The 15375-nt window shown below is 43.9% G+C and overlaps 1 protein-coding gene across 6 annotated transcripts in view; it reads left to right on the top strand.

The window, feature by feature from the left end:
* Nucleotides 1–15375, top strand: part of PAPLN (papilin, proteoglycan like sulfated glycoprotein) — a 51367-nt gene that overhangs the window by 16591 nt on the left and 19401 nt on the right. For 4 of the 6 annotated variants that reach the window (XM_063159143.1, XM_063159148.1, XM_063159144.1 and 1 more), the window contains 11 exons: nt 4078–4193; nt 5554–5614; nt 5859–5961; nt 6869–6999; nt 7321–7444; nt 8170–8250; nt 9181–9353; nt 9894–10017; nt 11152–11278; nt 11951–12016; nt 13980–14187. In XM_063159143.1, the coding sequence (XP_063015213.1) occupies nt 4078–4193; nt 5554–5614; nt 5859–5961; nt 6869–6999; nt 7321–7444; nt 8170–8250; nt 9181–9353; nt 9894–10017; nt 11152–11278; nt 11951–12016; nt 13980–14187 (1314 nt within the window). Of the gene's footprint in view, nt 1–3120; nt 3240–4077; nt 4194–5553; nt 5615–5858; nt 5962–6868; nt 7000–7320; nt 7445–8169; nt 8251–9180; nt 9354–9893; nt 10018–11151; nt 11279–11950; nt 12017–13979; nt 14188–15375 lie in introns of all 6 variants that reach the window. The other 2 variants (XM_063159147.1, XM_063159146.1) reach the window with 2 other exon arrangements.

Raw genomic sequence — 15375 nt, 5'->3', positions numbered from 1 at the left:
TGATAGTGGTGATAGTTTTCTTTTGTTAGGTATTTGGCTTTCACCCTTCTCTCCTATATCATGTTTCCTAAATGATGCTACCGTTCAGGGTGTGTCAAAATAAACATTAACCATATTTCAGAAACTATTAACACCAGAAAGTAGATATTTATCAAATAAAATGACCAGTGCTATTTCAAAAATACTAAGAAAGGTTAAAGAGAAAGAGTCTGATTTTGACTGTAGTTTTATGCCATGGAAACACTACATAAGTGTGACACCACATTACTCATTTCATCATTGTGAGCAATATCTGTTTTCAGTGGGTAACAGCTGGACAGGGCTTTGTCATCAGCCTCTATTTCTCACCACCTTCTCCCTGTCGGCGCTGAGATTTGTGCCTGATTCCAATGGAACCTAGTAAGCAAGTGAAACAGCCCCAGAAATCACAGTAAGGATGTTTCAGTGTCCAAAACAATGCTTCAGTTGCATCTCAATAGGCCAAAGCTGTGCAACCTTCTGGGCATTAGTGTGGTTATCAGTAACAGCAACTGTTGGGGCGGTGCAACAGGATGTTTTGTTCCTGCTCGTCAGTCTGGAAAAGCAGCACCAAAAAAACATCACAAAACAAATCAGGGTGACTGTCTCTGAGTCCTGAAAGGTGCCCAAGGAGCAAGGGGTAAGAACTTACCTGGGATGTAGGTTGTTTGGATTTGTGACTGCAGAACTTCACTGTTCACTTGGGATTGTATAGTAAATTGATGTTTTCTTTGATAGCTTGCTGGTATTTGAGTTGCAACAAGGCACTAGAAAATTGTTCCCACTGAATCACTTCTCCACAGTTGGTGATATGAACTTTGTGGATCACTGCATGCCTGCAATGCATTTGTCTGGGAAGCACAGCCCTCTTCCCATGCATAGTTTTCTATCCATCTCATCAAACTGACTGGAAAGTCTTTCAAGGACCCCTTTTAAAGTGCTCCTACCTAGTGTGAGCATTTTCTGTTTTTCTGAGTCAAGTCCCATTCATAGCTTCTCTTCCAGTGCATGTGTCATACACAAAAATAAACATTACATGGTACATAATAAGCTATCTAGGACACTTCCAGAATTCTTTTGTTTGCTGGTGATGCATACTGGAATTGTCTTTGCAGATGAGGTCTGGGGGTCTAATGACTCAGAGGCATAGCTCTTTACTTGCTGACGATATCAGATACAGTTGGCCTGGTAACAGCAGATGCTGCAACTACATCAGCAGTTCATCTGTCTAGGAACTGATGAAAGCAATGCAGTGTTCATAAAAATTAAATCCCTGGCCTTCTAAACTTGTATGCCACTGCTGCCTGTATGTGAATGAGCCCTGAGAGTCCACAGTGCCAGGTCATGGGCAACATCAATATTCCCAGAAAGGATGCATTGCTGGTGTCTCAACTGGTGATAAAACTGGACAGAGCAGTTGGGCACTACTAACTGTCTGCTTTTTGGGGAGTTTTTAGAGGTCAGGAAAGATGGTTGTATGCATTTTCTCACTTCTCTTGAAACATTAGAATATATATTTTATGCAGATAAAGAAAGTACATTCTTGTATGAATATCAGGCTGAAGCAAGAGAAGAACGGAACTGAATGAATTTGTAACAGTGATGAAGATTGTCGATTTTTCATTCTGAAATCCATGAGGGAATGGAATTTAGTTGTCCTGGCTGACATGGGATAAAAGCATTCCAGAGTCTGAAGAGAGCAGAAGGAGGCTTTTGGAGCAGAAACAGGCTGACAGCATCTAAAAATGTCCTGTTATCAGGTTATGTAATAATATATTTATTATTTATTATAAACATGCAGCTTTATCTTTGTCTGCCTACACATGTGCAGTTACTGAAGTAATGAGGACTGTACACAGATTTCCAAATATGGGAGTTGGGCCCCTATTAAAATCTTCCTCTGACACTGTACAGCTTTGGGAGGATTCTTTTGTCTGATGCTCCTTTTGGGGTGTACATAAATGGAGTGATACTGAGAAAAATTATTGTTCCTGATCTCTGTGGATGCATAAGCCTTACAACAAAGGTTCCCTGCAGATTTTACTCTCTATAAAAGGAATAAATAATGCTAGTTCTGTCGGAGGGATATTGGAATATTTATCAGGGTGGTGTGTGTGTGTCAAGGAAGGGCTTTCTATCCTAATTGCCTTCCAGTAATCTGACTTTCAAATGCTCTTCCTTTGGATTTTTATCTACACGTTTCCTTCTCCCTTATGCTGACTGAAAGGTCCCTTGTTTCCAGGGTGAGCTAATACTGCACCTAAATCAGTCAGTTGATACAGAGGAATAAGACTGCTGAGAAAGAGTGGTAGCATATTTTATTCTTTTGAGGGTGAGGGAGGAGGGATTACAGGGGGAGGAATTAGGTGTCTGAAAGAAAAACTTGGGAAAATAAGATTGCTGAAAAAGCCTTGCTGAAAGCTAAAACACTATTGTTGGGATTATGCCCAGAAAGGCAAATGAGAATGCAGAAGACAAACAGTGAGCTGAATATCTGGAGTGAAAGAGCAGGAGAAGGGTTTGGCACAGGATCAGGGAGATGTTGACTTGGCCAAGAGGAGGTATGTAGAAGTGGCTGTAACCTGGGCAGTGCCACTGAACGAGCAGGATGAAGACAAACAGAGTTAGTCTGAACCAGAGGTATTAGAAAAAACTGTGTGAAGAAAAGTAAGTAGCTGAGCTAGGAAGAAAGGGTTTCTCATTAGAGAAACATAGGTAGTAATTTGGAGTGACTCTACAGCTAGACAGTTGTGGATAATTCCATAGTAAATGCATAGATATGATTGGCTAATATTTCTGACTGTCGCTCTTGCCAGCAGCAGGAAATTATTTCCTTTAAAAAGGGTGAAGTAAAGAAACAAGACTAACTTGGACATACAGTAAGGCAGAGAGAGTGTGTGTGTGTGAACAACTATAAAGCCTGTCTAAATGACAAGGGAGGATTAAGCCATGCATCTTGCCTGAGTTGGACTCCCTGGATGATTTATTAGACTAGCTCCTATTTCTAGCAGAGGTTTGGATGTTTGTGTGTGGAGGCGAGTTAGATCACATCATAATAATTTTTTACCTTTTTTTTCTCTGCCTGCCCACTCTTCACTACAGCAAATGTCTCAGTGCCCAAATGACCCGCACTACCTTCTCAGTGGTACAATTGTATACATAAACTGCCCTCCAGTTTGCAGCTGCCCTGCAAACCCTGGTTTTACAGTGTCACTCACCAGGTAACCCTGCACTTACCTTCTTTTTTCAAGCAGAATTAATCCTACTGCATCTTGCAAATATTACTTTTTTCCTTAAGATATTGCCATTCTTCCCACTAACCACACATGTCCTGCTGTATGTGCATCCCATCAGCTTGCAGAAGGCCTTTTTTTTCCTGAAAATATGGTATTTGATACATTTCCAAGACAATGTATTTTGGTTGGTTCCATCACACTTGTAAATTTCTGTCTATATTATCAAGTTATTTCTCTTAATGTCAGTAATCCAACTTTCTAAATACAAAATTAATAAGAGTTTTGCTAATGATGGCCCAGACCTTGACACTGTCATTGGACACAGTTGGGTAAGGGGAATGAAGCTCCATATATGGAATTCTGTTGCAGTAAAAAGTGTGTTCTGGGGTATTTCTTTCTGCTTCCTTTCCTTCTCTTAAGTATTGGACTTAGAGCCAAGGATTTGGGTTTAAGTGGCTGTATTGATCTGGTGTGGAGTGACAGTGCTCAGAGTCCCTGAAGTAATGATTGGCCTTTGCTGCCTTGCTGAGAGGAAGATGTTATCTTCTTTTAGATCGTTATTCAAAAGTGCAGAAATTCTATGAATAGACAAACAGTAGAAGAGGGATTATGAAGCTGGATGTGCTATATGGCTTCAGCAAGCTAATACTCCTGGATACTAGAGACCTGATCTTTCTGATGTACTACTGTGTGCCACTTTTCATGTTAGGAATACATCACAGCAAGACAGCCTTTTTTTGCAAGGGAACACATAGGATTTCTGCTTCATTTTCTTTTGTTGCCATGTCTTTTTGCTATGTCTGTGGGGTTTTTTTATTCCCAGGGCCGGCGGATGAAAAGGCAGCTTGATGTCTGGGGGAGCTGGGGTGAGTGGAGCGAGTGCAGTCGGAGCTGTGGCGGTGGAGTCAGCTTTCGGCAGCGGCACTGCTATTCCCAAAGGTGAGGGCTAACCCCTTTTTTTTTTTTTTTAATTTCTTTTCTTTAAATGTGTTGTGGTGCTACTGAGATCCTGCAGTTATGTTCCAATATGCATCCAGAAAAAAAAGTCTTAGTGTTTGATCCCAAGGGAATGAGTCCACTTTGAGATGAACCTCAGTTTCAGAGTTGTCACTGCTGTTTTGTGTAGTGCCCTCTTCAACATGTGCTTGCTTTGGCTCCTTTGATAGACCACAGCAGTTTCTCTGTGAGATCTGAGGCTGTGCAATCAGGGGATTGGCATGGTAGCAGCTGCTCAATCAGGTCTGTGTGGTAAACCCTGAAGGAGACGGAGAACAGGCCAAGGCAGTTGGTTTCTCTCCCGAGAGCTGGTGACAGCACTGAGGTTTCCTCAGGTTTATGATTCCCAGGATGGTAAATTGCCCCAGAAGAAATGGAAGAGTGAATTTGGCTCAAGCAGTGTTAGCACTGTGCCACCTCATTTGCAGCTGGGTCAGCTGCATCCTAATGAGGATGATGACTGGTACTGCACCTGTTGGGAATGATGGACCGTAGAGATCTTGTTGTGGATGAAAACAAAGGAAAGGAGGGAAAAAAAGCCAGACTCTCAAAAATGTCCTGAAAAAAACAGCCTCTCTCTGTTTAGAGAAATGAGAGGAGGTTTTGTAATAGAAGAAGCCAGAGTTATGAAGCTCCTGCTTCCCACAGAGAATAAAGAAAGGTCTCTTTTGAAGGCTGCCCATTATGGTTTATACCTCCCAGAATCCCTGAAGGCCTGTCTCTCTATTTTAGGAACACTGAAGTGTTAGGCATTGATTGGTTTTTTAGATCAATTTCCTTCATAATTGTTACTCTCCATAATCCTCAGCTGGGGTCATTTGACTGGACTAAGGGTATTGCACACTTTCCATAGGCATGTTTCACTCTCCCTAATAAGGGACCTATTGGGCACAAAAAATCAAGATAAATGATGCACAAAGATATTCTGAATTGGCCACTATCCTCGTGCTGCACATAACATGTTTCTCTTTCTTTTATGGACAACTGGACTGTTTGCTGGTGGATGATGGACTAAAATCTCAGCTTCCATTATTTAGTTGAAATGTGACCCTGAAGAGCTGTACTGCAGTTTTTCATCATGTGTGTCTCATTCATGCCAGAACACAAACCATAGCATAAAATGCCACTAGAAAATGCCAGCTTGTTTTAATGGTGAAGAAGTGCATATTAGTTATTTTGCTGTTTCAGGGAACTCTGTGAGGGTGATATGCTTGGTGTGAAGGTGATTTGTAATGTCTGCTATGAGATGACTTTTTGCATGTGAATTCTTCAGAGAGCTCCATGTATTTTTTCTGTCTTCCAGGACAGAAGGTCCTTCCAGTTGTGTCGGACCAACACGAAGCTATCGGTCATGTAATGTTCAGGTATGGTTTTAGTTTTTCTTTGCTGTTGCTGCTTTTCCCCAGACAAACATCATTCTTATTCAGAAATAAGATGTGATTATTAGTTCCTGTTTCTCTGATGTTAGTACTGGATGCAGTTCATTAACAGTATCCATTCAAAAGTATGTTGAAATTATGCCCCAGTTTGAAGGGGCATTTTTATTGTACACTTTATTTTCCTCCTTTTTTATAATACTCCAATACAAACACTTTCTCTTCCAAACAGAACTGCCCAGAAGGTTCCCGGGATTTCCGGGCAGAGCAGTGTGCAGAGTTTGATGGGACAGAATTCCAAGGCAAGAAATATAAGTGGCTTCCATATTATGGAGGTAATGATAAACATGTGGGGTTACACTTCATCACTACCTATCAACAATATGTTTTGAAGTGACTGTAATGATTTTTACTGTAGTATTCTTGCAGGGTACTCTTTAGTTGGAGTGGAGGGCAGGAGTTGGCATGGAAAAAAATCCTTTTGCCAGCAGCAAAGCATTGCTGTCCTGAAGACACTGGATGTATGGGCCAAGAGACAGCATTGCAGCAATATGTACTTGTTTCTTGTAACAGCCAAATCTTTATTATTCCTTCAGAAACATTGCTCAAGGAAATCTGGAACTGCTTGCACCTAAGTTCCAAAGTATTAGAGGAGCAGAAGTTCTGCTGTATTTTCCAATATGGTCAAAAGAAAATTAGCAGGGCACCAGGGCAGCAAATGTATGTAATTAATGAGTGCTTCAGAAAATACATCATCTCTTTCATCAGACCATGCTTTCTTGATGAACCAGCTCAGAAGGCAAGTGTGGGAACCAGGGGTCCTTGCTCTGAGCTTTGATATGGTATCATTCACAGTTGGTTAACAAATTATGAGGGATTTTAATTATGAGGGATTTTAAGATAGATTTAAAAGGGTTTTTTGTTGCTTGTTAAAATAACAGTTCTGTATCAGCACTTGTTCTCATTCTAGAAAGCCCTGTACTCCAAGGGAGTATAAAAGCGATCCTACTAAGGAATAACCAAATATCCACTTAGAGCAATGTCCTCTAAGGAAATATTTGTGTACAGTGAGATTTTACTAGAGTATTTTTCCAGCCTCCAGCAGTTTGTGACCAAGAAATTCATTCAATATCTGCCACTTAGTATCAGTAGACCCCTCTGTTTCTGCTCCTGTAATCTAGAACTACACTCCTGGTCCAGTATCAAGCTATTGTATAATGTTTCTTTTTCTTCTCCTGCCAGCACCTAATAAGTGTGAGTTAAACTGTATTCCCAAGGGAGAAAACTTCTACTACAGGCACAAGGAAGCAGTGGTAGATGGGACTACCTGTGAACCTGGCAAGCGAGATATCTGCGTAGAGGGAGTTTGTCAGGTTAGTCATCTCAGTACTTCCTTCATTCATCATTGGGTCTGTCAGTCTTTCTGTCGTCTCCCTTTGTTCTACTTGAGCTTTCATCATAGCATCAGAAAAGGTGAATCACTCAGTTTCAATGTGCTGAGGAGCATCTGCATAGCATTCATCTGGCTCTGGCTGTGAAATAGTAGATAACAGCTTTGTTGTTTTCTCTGCCCCATCCTGACTTTCCGGGCTCCCTAGAGTCAGGCTTTCTCTATAGATCTGTCCAGCATTTGACCTTTTTTTCCCTTTCTGTCATCACAGTTTATTCCTACTAATGCTCCTGTGCTCTGACAGGCCATTGGCTGTGATAATATGCTGGAATCTGCCAAGAAGGAGGACAAGTGCCTGCAGTGTGGAGGAGATGGCAGCACCTGCTATGGTGTGAAGGGCACTTTTGATGTGGCCAGCCTCCCCAAAGGTACAGATGATCCTAGGTAGTCTGGGCAGGTGAGAAGGAGAGAGTTAAACCAAAAATCAACTGCTACAAGGCCTAGTGGGGACACTTGCTCCCATGATTGTTATGGGCATACTTGGATGTTCACTTGAAATATCTGTACAGTGTGTGGCCTTAACATCAGAAAAGATACTCTTGGCCTTATCCTTGGAATCACTTTGTTAATCTGTATCCACACTGGAGTACTTTCCAGGATCCTGATGGCTTTCCCCACTGCCTCTCCAGCAGGTGCTATAAAATGCACCACAATAACATCACCACACACTGCCTTGTAAGGCTGCCCAGTGTTTTGATAGCCCCACCAGGACATATGCAGGGCCAGAAATGGGGCTGCATCTTCTGCATTTGGCCAATTTTAAAAAATTCCAAGATGTCATCTGCACTTGTGGTCACATCTCTCTATGTTGAACTCCAGTATGATTCTTGCTGAAATCCCAAGGACTTCAAAATGTAGCAAATGGACTTTTCTGAGGTGTCATTGGAATTTTTTACACATGGACTGATCTGTGGATAATGTCGGGTGAGGTTATTCAGCATGCAGTTAAAGGGATGATGGAAATGCTTCATGTCACCATCAAAAAGCTCATCTAGTTGTTCAGGCACAAATGAAGCCATGAACATCTTTGGCACAGGGGAGTAGCTGTATGGCACCCACAGTCAGATATTGAATAATCCTTTTTTTTTTTTAGGTTACAATCAAATCTTTATTATCCCTGTGGGAGCTACAAGCATCCAAATTAAGGAGGTTAAGCCCAGCAGGAACTTCCTAGGTATGATTGATGTCAGAATCTCTGTATCAGTCCATTTGGATTTCAGCCATTATGTTTTGAGGTATGGGTTTACCTTGAGGGCTTGATATGGCAGAGTGAAAAACTGAATATCAGAATATTGAGTATCCTTGAAATGTGAGTGATGCACAACTCTGGGCTCCACATTTACTTCATTTTTTGTCCTATGGAGATCTTGCTGTTCACATTGAGACTTCATGCCTGTAACTTACAAGGAATGTAACTGATCTAGCCAAATTTGGCTGTGAGCTCTGTTTGGTGAATGCAAACCCTAACTACTCCTGCCATCTAGAAGTTTGGAGTGGGCATCTTTTCTTCATAGATTTCTTTGGAGCATTTGTACAGCCTCCAACTCTGGTCATTCTGCAGAGGGGAAAAAGGAGGGAGAAAAGGCCTTGCCTAGATGTCTGGACAGGGCTAAGGAAATTCCAGTGGATAAAGCAGATACTCTTCTGCTTTCTGAGTGTTCTATCACTGAGTGCTTAGGACAAATTAGTCTGGTCACATTTTCCTTTGTAGAAAACTGGATTCAGAACATATCTTGCTTTCTGAATAGAGTATCTAATGAACTAGATAGTGGTGTAAAGTCAGTGGAGTGTGAATCCCACATCTTAGTGGTAAGAAGGACAGAGGCTGGCATCGGCTGTGCTCCAGCAAATAACAGTAGGGAATGCAGAGGCAGGGCAGGAATATGCTGGCGGCATTTGGCTGTGCAGCAAAAGTTCTCCATCTGCAGCAAAGCTGGCAAGAACCACTGTTTGAATGTGGTTTAGCAGCTTCTGCTAAAAAAGCCATACAGGGAGGACAGCACTTATGGAGGATGGGCGGTCAGTCTCATTTGCTTGTGACACAGTATTGAGTGGAAACAGGAGCAACCTTGTGATCCTTTCTCTGGCATGTGGGTTTGTCCAGCTGTCAAGAATGTGCGAGGGGAGTATTACCTGAACGGGCACTGGACGATTGACTTCAGCCGGGCGCTGCAGGTGGCCAGCACGGTGCTGCACTATGACCGCAGCTCTGAGGGTGATGTGGCTCCAGAGCTCCTCCATGCCCGGGGTCCCACCACAGAACCCCTCATCATTGAGGTGAGAAGCTGTGCCTTCCCCTGCTGACACTCTGCTCTTGCTTTGCACAGTGAGAGTACGCTGGGAAAAACTGGAGACGAGATGGGAACCCCAGGAATCTTACAAGGCTGTGGGCCTTCAAGCTAGACCACAGAAATAGCACTTATTGCTGCTCTGGTCCTATAGCCCAGAAATAAGCAATGTTGGTTTCCTGCCTATTCCTTTGGGCACTGACTTTAGGGGAGATAAGAGTCAGCACCAATTGGTGTTGGGGCAGGGACAGGCTCCAGGACACTGCTTGTTATGCTGTGCTGTAGGGTGGGCTGTACTTGCTGTGACAGGAGCAGCTGGATCTTCTAAAGCCAAGAAGGATGAATGCACCCTTCTCTGAATAGTAATGCTCTCCAGAACAAGACAGAAGGCAAGGAGAAAATCCAGTGCAGAGAATTAGTGCTTCTTGAATAGGAGGGGTACAAGTCAGCTGGAACCCTCAGACATGGTGGGGAAATGCTGTGAAGATGAAAAGTGTAATTTCCCTGATTTCCTCCCATGTTTTTGCAGCTCATCAGCCAGGAGCCAAACACCGGGGTACAGTATGAGTATTACCTGCCCCTGCAAGGACAGGCCTCGGGTTACAGCTGGAGCTACAGTTCCTGGAGTGAGTGCAGCTCCGAATGTGGAGGAGGTAAGGGGAAGGGACCTGATCCCTGGTGGCTGGTGTGGGGTTTATATCCACCTGCAGGCAGTGTGACAGTGTGCTGCCCTCTGCAGCAGCTTCCCAGCAGTCTCCTGCTGGAAGGCAGCGCAGGGATCCACAGGGTGCTGCTCAAGTTTTGTCAAGGGAGGGTTGTGCATGGAGTCACAATAGGATTGGCCCGTGCCAACATGTGGTCTATGCCTTGTTCTTATTTTCCATTTCTTAGCCCTCAGACTTATTTCTAGGACCTGTTAAGAATCTTCATAGATGGCCTTTGTTTTGATTTGCTTCAGGTCTTCATAGTCTTTTCAACCACTTGAGAAGTCCTCTCCAGAGAGACCTGGCCTACATTAGTGAATCACATAATTCTCCTCTGCCACAGCCAGGATGATTCCCCACTCCAAGAGGACTGTCAGATCTCCTAGGGTATCCCATCATATTCAGTTTACAGATTCCTCCATGAGCAACATTATGGATTTTAAACTTAAAAGAAAAACAAACCAAAAAACTTCAATCACTCAAACAAAAAAAACCATCACCAACTGATTCATATATAGAGTTCTTATCAGCCTCTTCTGGTCTTCCATCCTAATGGCCATTTTGGCAACTTTTGCCATATTGTGGCGGTAGGTGCTAAAATTGGCTGGGCACTCATAACCTGTAGGAAGCATGAAGAGTTGCAAGTTTTACTCCCATATCCAGTCCTCACAAGACTGACCTTTTTAGTCTAACAGGAGACCCCCAGTTCTGCTGTACACTGCACACATCTTGCAGGGCTCCTTCATGAGCAACTTACAGGTAGGGCACTCCCCTCGTGAATCTCAATCCATAACAGGAAAGTTCCCCTCAGCTACACGGAACTGTACTGTCTCCCTTGCTCTTCCAGCAGACTCCTATACTGTGGGAAGGCATCATTTGTCCATGTAGTGAGAGACAGAGACCTGCCCCTGTCTCTTTTCCAGAATGGTTGGGACAGGTGTGGATTCTACACAACTTCTTGACAGACAAGAAACTGGTCTTGCCAACCCAGTGTATTGCTTCTGCTATCAAACTTCGTGCTGGGTGGCTTGTGTTGATCAAGTTGATCAAGTTTGTGTACAAACTCTCTTGTTTGTCCCCCAGGTTTCCAGTCCCGCTTGGTGTTTTGTACCATAGACAATGAAATTTATCCGGACTATATGTGCAGGAATAAACCACAACCAGACAACAACCGGACGTGTGGCCATCAGCCTTGTCCCCAGACAAAACGGTGCGATTTCTTTCCTTCTTCTGGGGTCTGACTTCTTCCTGAAGTGTTTTTGGAACTGAGAAAAAAGTGACCGTCTCATGTCTGCCCTCCAGCATGGTTGTCTCCAAGGAGGTACTTCAGTTCTAAGAGAAAACCAAAGATAAAAGATTGGGTTGACAACACAGTGATGAGTGAGGAGATTTCTGTGCGCACAAGGAAAGGGCTTAATACATCCTGTGTTCATTTTATAGACCAATTAAATTTGCCTTCCAAAATAGCATTGTGGAAGACAGCTGCCTAGTCCATGTAGGAGATATAAAACAGATTCTCTCATTTTTCTTCTCTTGAGCTGGAGCCTACAGAGTAGAAGGTCTGAGTTGGTGTCATTTTATGTCATTTCTGCATTCCCAGCGTGTTCCTTTAGAAAGGGATGAATCCTGGAGTCTTTTCATTCTCCAGCACTTTCAAACCCCTTCACCCAGCAATTTCCACCTTGTTCCTTACAGCTGGCTTCACTTGGCTCTTACGGGCACCCAGGGCTATAACATGAGCATTAGCTGTGTGTGTCTGTGTACCATTGGAGGCCTCTGAGAGCACTTGTGTGTGAGAGGGCACCTGGGAACATTTCTGAATACGTGTTAGCCTGTAGCTACTTGTTTTAAGTTCTTTAAAACCTTTGTTCTGTATATAAAGGACTTCTTACATCTACCTGCCGCAAGCCTGGAGTCACAGCGGTGCACGGAGCTCTCAGATGAAGAGGTAACAAGCAGAAGGAAGTTACAGGAAGGCAGCTGCTCTCTTCTGCTCTCCACCTAGTTCTCTGAAATCATGGGGGCTTTCCTCTTTGGCACATGTGGTAGAAGTGGGTGTTGCTTTGCTTTTGATGCTTGCCAGTGAAAATGGTGGTGGAGGGTGCTGGCTGGCAGCTTTGCTTAGGTGGCTGCACGTGCCTCTGGTAACTTGATTCTTAGAGACTGAGAAAGGGATAATTTCTTCATAGCTTTTGACTGCTTATTCTCATGTTTTCTCTGGAATCAGGGTGAAGTTCTGGAAGATTTTTTTTTTTTTTAATTTACTTATCAAGATAAAGAAAAGAACATAAAAGAAAAGAGCGCATGATTGTTTGGGCAAGTGTAACATTGGCCAGCATGGCATAGAGAAAGACTTGGAGTTTCTTAAAAGCTCTTCTTTTTGTCATGGGCCCTATAGCAGGCATAAAAGAGCATGTAAGATGTGAGAGATACAATAATGTACACTAAGATACGAGAAGTTAAAAGTATCAAAAGCAAAACAATTGTCCCCTAGCAAGCTGCTAATAGCTTAGGACTGGCAATTTTTGCCCTCTGATGAGGGTCCCAGCCTTATGGCTGACCTTATCTTACAAAGGAAATGAACCAAGGGTCAGAGAAGTCTTGTTCCACAATTGAAAGAAGCTCTAAGTTATCCCATCTGGTTGACATAGCCTTTCCAAAACACTTGATGAATAATTTGTTATAAGCCCTGCAACCACACCATTGTAAATGGCTTCTACTGAATGTATTTGTTCCCTTTCCAAAGGAAAGATTTTATAGTGGAGGCCATTCAGTTTGGGGTTGACATGTGCATCTTTAGCAATAAAGAAGGGTGTTTTTAGGAGCTGACTATGGCAAAGTCTACTGTGGAATTCTGTTAGGATGTGAACGTGAATTGGCTGGCTGAAACTTGGTTAAGGAGTGGCAAGAGCCGGGCTCAGGAAGTAGCTGGGGGAGAAAACTTGAACTGCTTTCATTCCCTGGCTGGGCCTTACCTGGCTGTAAGGGGACATAGCAGATGGCAAGCAGATCACCATGATGTCCCCCTCTACAACCAGTAGAGGACTACACTGCATGCTGGATTTGGGGATGAAACATCATATTGTCCCTGAAGCCAGGCCATGCAAGGTGTGGTTTGAGCTACCCAGCTAGTTCTGAGAAGCTGGGGTGGCCATGGGCAGAGATTTTAGTATCTAGACAGATTGTTTTGTGGATACATTCCCCTAGTTAGCAAGGGTGTATCATTTCTGCAACAGCTTCAGCAACAAAAGACAGGAAAAATCTATTTACATTTTGGTGGGCTTTTTGTGCTGCAGTTAGAGAATTTGACTGATGGGAGGAATAAACCAGCTTTCTACTGGCCGTCAGTGAAAAGTTAAGCACTTCTGAGTGTGCTTGGCATGGTTTGCGGGCAGAGTGAGGACTTGGCTTGGTTTTACTGTTTCTGATAATATCTGGAGTGTAATGTGTGGATTAGGCACTTGTGGTAGTTTTGGTTTTTTGGTTTTTTTGTTTTTGTTTTTTTTTTGTTTTGTTTTTTTTTTTGTTTTTTTGGGGGTTTTTTTTGGTTTTTTTTTTGTTTTGTTTTTTTTTTTTTTTTTGATGTTCTGTTCCAGGCATGACATTTTTACAGACATCAGGAGACCAAAAGCCATGGACAGGGATCTTCCCCTTCTGAAGAGGCTTTGCATTTCCAGAAAAACAAGTGTTTTTTAGCTGGAGATATGTCTCTGGAGTAGGACTAATGCTCTGCATTGCCAATTAAGCTGGGCACGCTTGGTCAAATGGGAACTCACCTCTGGTTCTATTCTGCAAAGGGACATAATCTCTGTTTGGTTTCTACAGGGATGTGGCACCGACTCCTCTGTGCCTCCAAGCAGTTTGGCTTACTTTTTTTTTTTTTTTTTTGTGCTTGATTCTGTGACTTGCAGGTGGAAAACGGGTGAGTGGGGCCCCTGCTCAGCCACCTGTGGCAGGGGCACGCAGACCCGCTCGGTGTACTGCGTGGCGTTTGACGGGCAGGGCCCGCAGGGGGTGGTGGATGACACCGAGTGCATGGCCTTCGCCCAGCAGCCGCGCCGCAGCCAGCCCTGCAACCTCCGGCAGTGTGCCACCTGGAGCACGGGGCCCTGGTCCCAGGTCAGTGCCCCTGGGCAGGCAATGCCCTCCTGGCACCTCCAGGAGGAGCATCTGCCAAAGCTTAGGGAGAAAGCTCCTCTTCTGGGATTACAAAAAGCACGTGTCCCTGGATAGGTGGCGTGCAGAGGGCTAGAACTTCTCCCTGCAGCCCTCCGATGCCCTCCTATGAACATATCCCTGTTCCTCAAAGCTGTGCATGTCCCTGCACCTCTGCTCTTCTCATTGCACGTCCTCTCTTGCCTGGTCTGCCAATCCTTTCTCCTGATAAAAACATCTGTGTTTTTATCAGGCCCCCCCCGCCCCCACCTGGCACTGGCTTGGTTTCTGAGCCAGGCCTGGTGAAGTCGGAGTGCTGGCAGGACAGCCTCTGTCCATCCGCTGAGGACAGGCAGTAGCACGCCCTCCTCTGCAAAACAGGAGCTCATGGCTTCTGCCTGTGCTAGTTATTTCCATGGCTTTTGCTACCTTGCATCACCAGCCAGGACAGCAAAACTCTTGAAATACTAGTGGCCTGCTGTTTGCTGTATGTCTGCACAGGGCTTCTCCAAACACAGCCATGTGGTGCATTTTTGATGCTTGTGTGCATTTATGTCTGCAGGAGTGGAAACAGCTCAAACTGTACACACTCAGTTCAGCCAGACAGCTTTTAGAAGGCATCTTACATTCCAAGGGCTTAGAAAGTAAAGAGAATGTCTACTCAGTCCCTAAAATACAAGTGACTTTTCCTCTATTAGAAGAAGTGCACGCATGCTTGCAACACTTGATTTGCAATCTTGTGGTTGCACTTAGCCTGAGTTGTGCAACAGCACAAAATGCAACTTTGAGGCATGATCACCCAGAGTGGAAAGTCCTTCCACCCCCTCTTTCCCCCCACCTTGTGGGATGTGAGGTGTGAACTTTGGGGTTGTGGAGTAAGAGAGCTGTGTGGGGAAGGCACCAAGGGTCACGTTCTTACAAATTGATGCCTGAGTAATTCATTCCAGTGTTCTCAGAAGCAACTGTGTTTTGCGTACTCTGAGTTAAAAGGTTACTCTGGTAAATGAATGGCTGAAGCTCAGCTGGGAAGCTCATCTGAAGTGATTCAGACTGTCCCCAAGTTAATGCTCTCTGTAAGACACCTTGGTAATTCATGTAGAAGTAGGTGGGATTCCAGGAAACACCACTGTGAATTTAAGAGGGTGTTGAAAA

Source organism: Melospiza melodia, chromosome 6, assembly GCF_035770615.1.
Source record: "Melospiza melodia melodia isolate bMelMel2 chromosome 6, bMelMel2.pri, whole genome shotgun sequence".
Classification (NCBI taxonomy): Eukaryota; Metazoa; Chordata; class Aves; order Passeriformes; family Passerellidae; genus Melospiza; species Melospiza melodia.
Note: the sequence above shows the minus strand (reverse complement) of the source record. Positions and strands in the feature narration are given on the sequence as shown.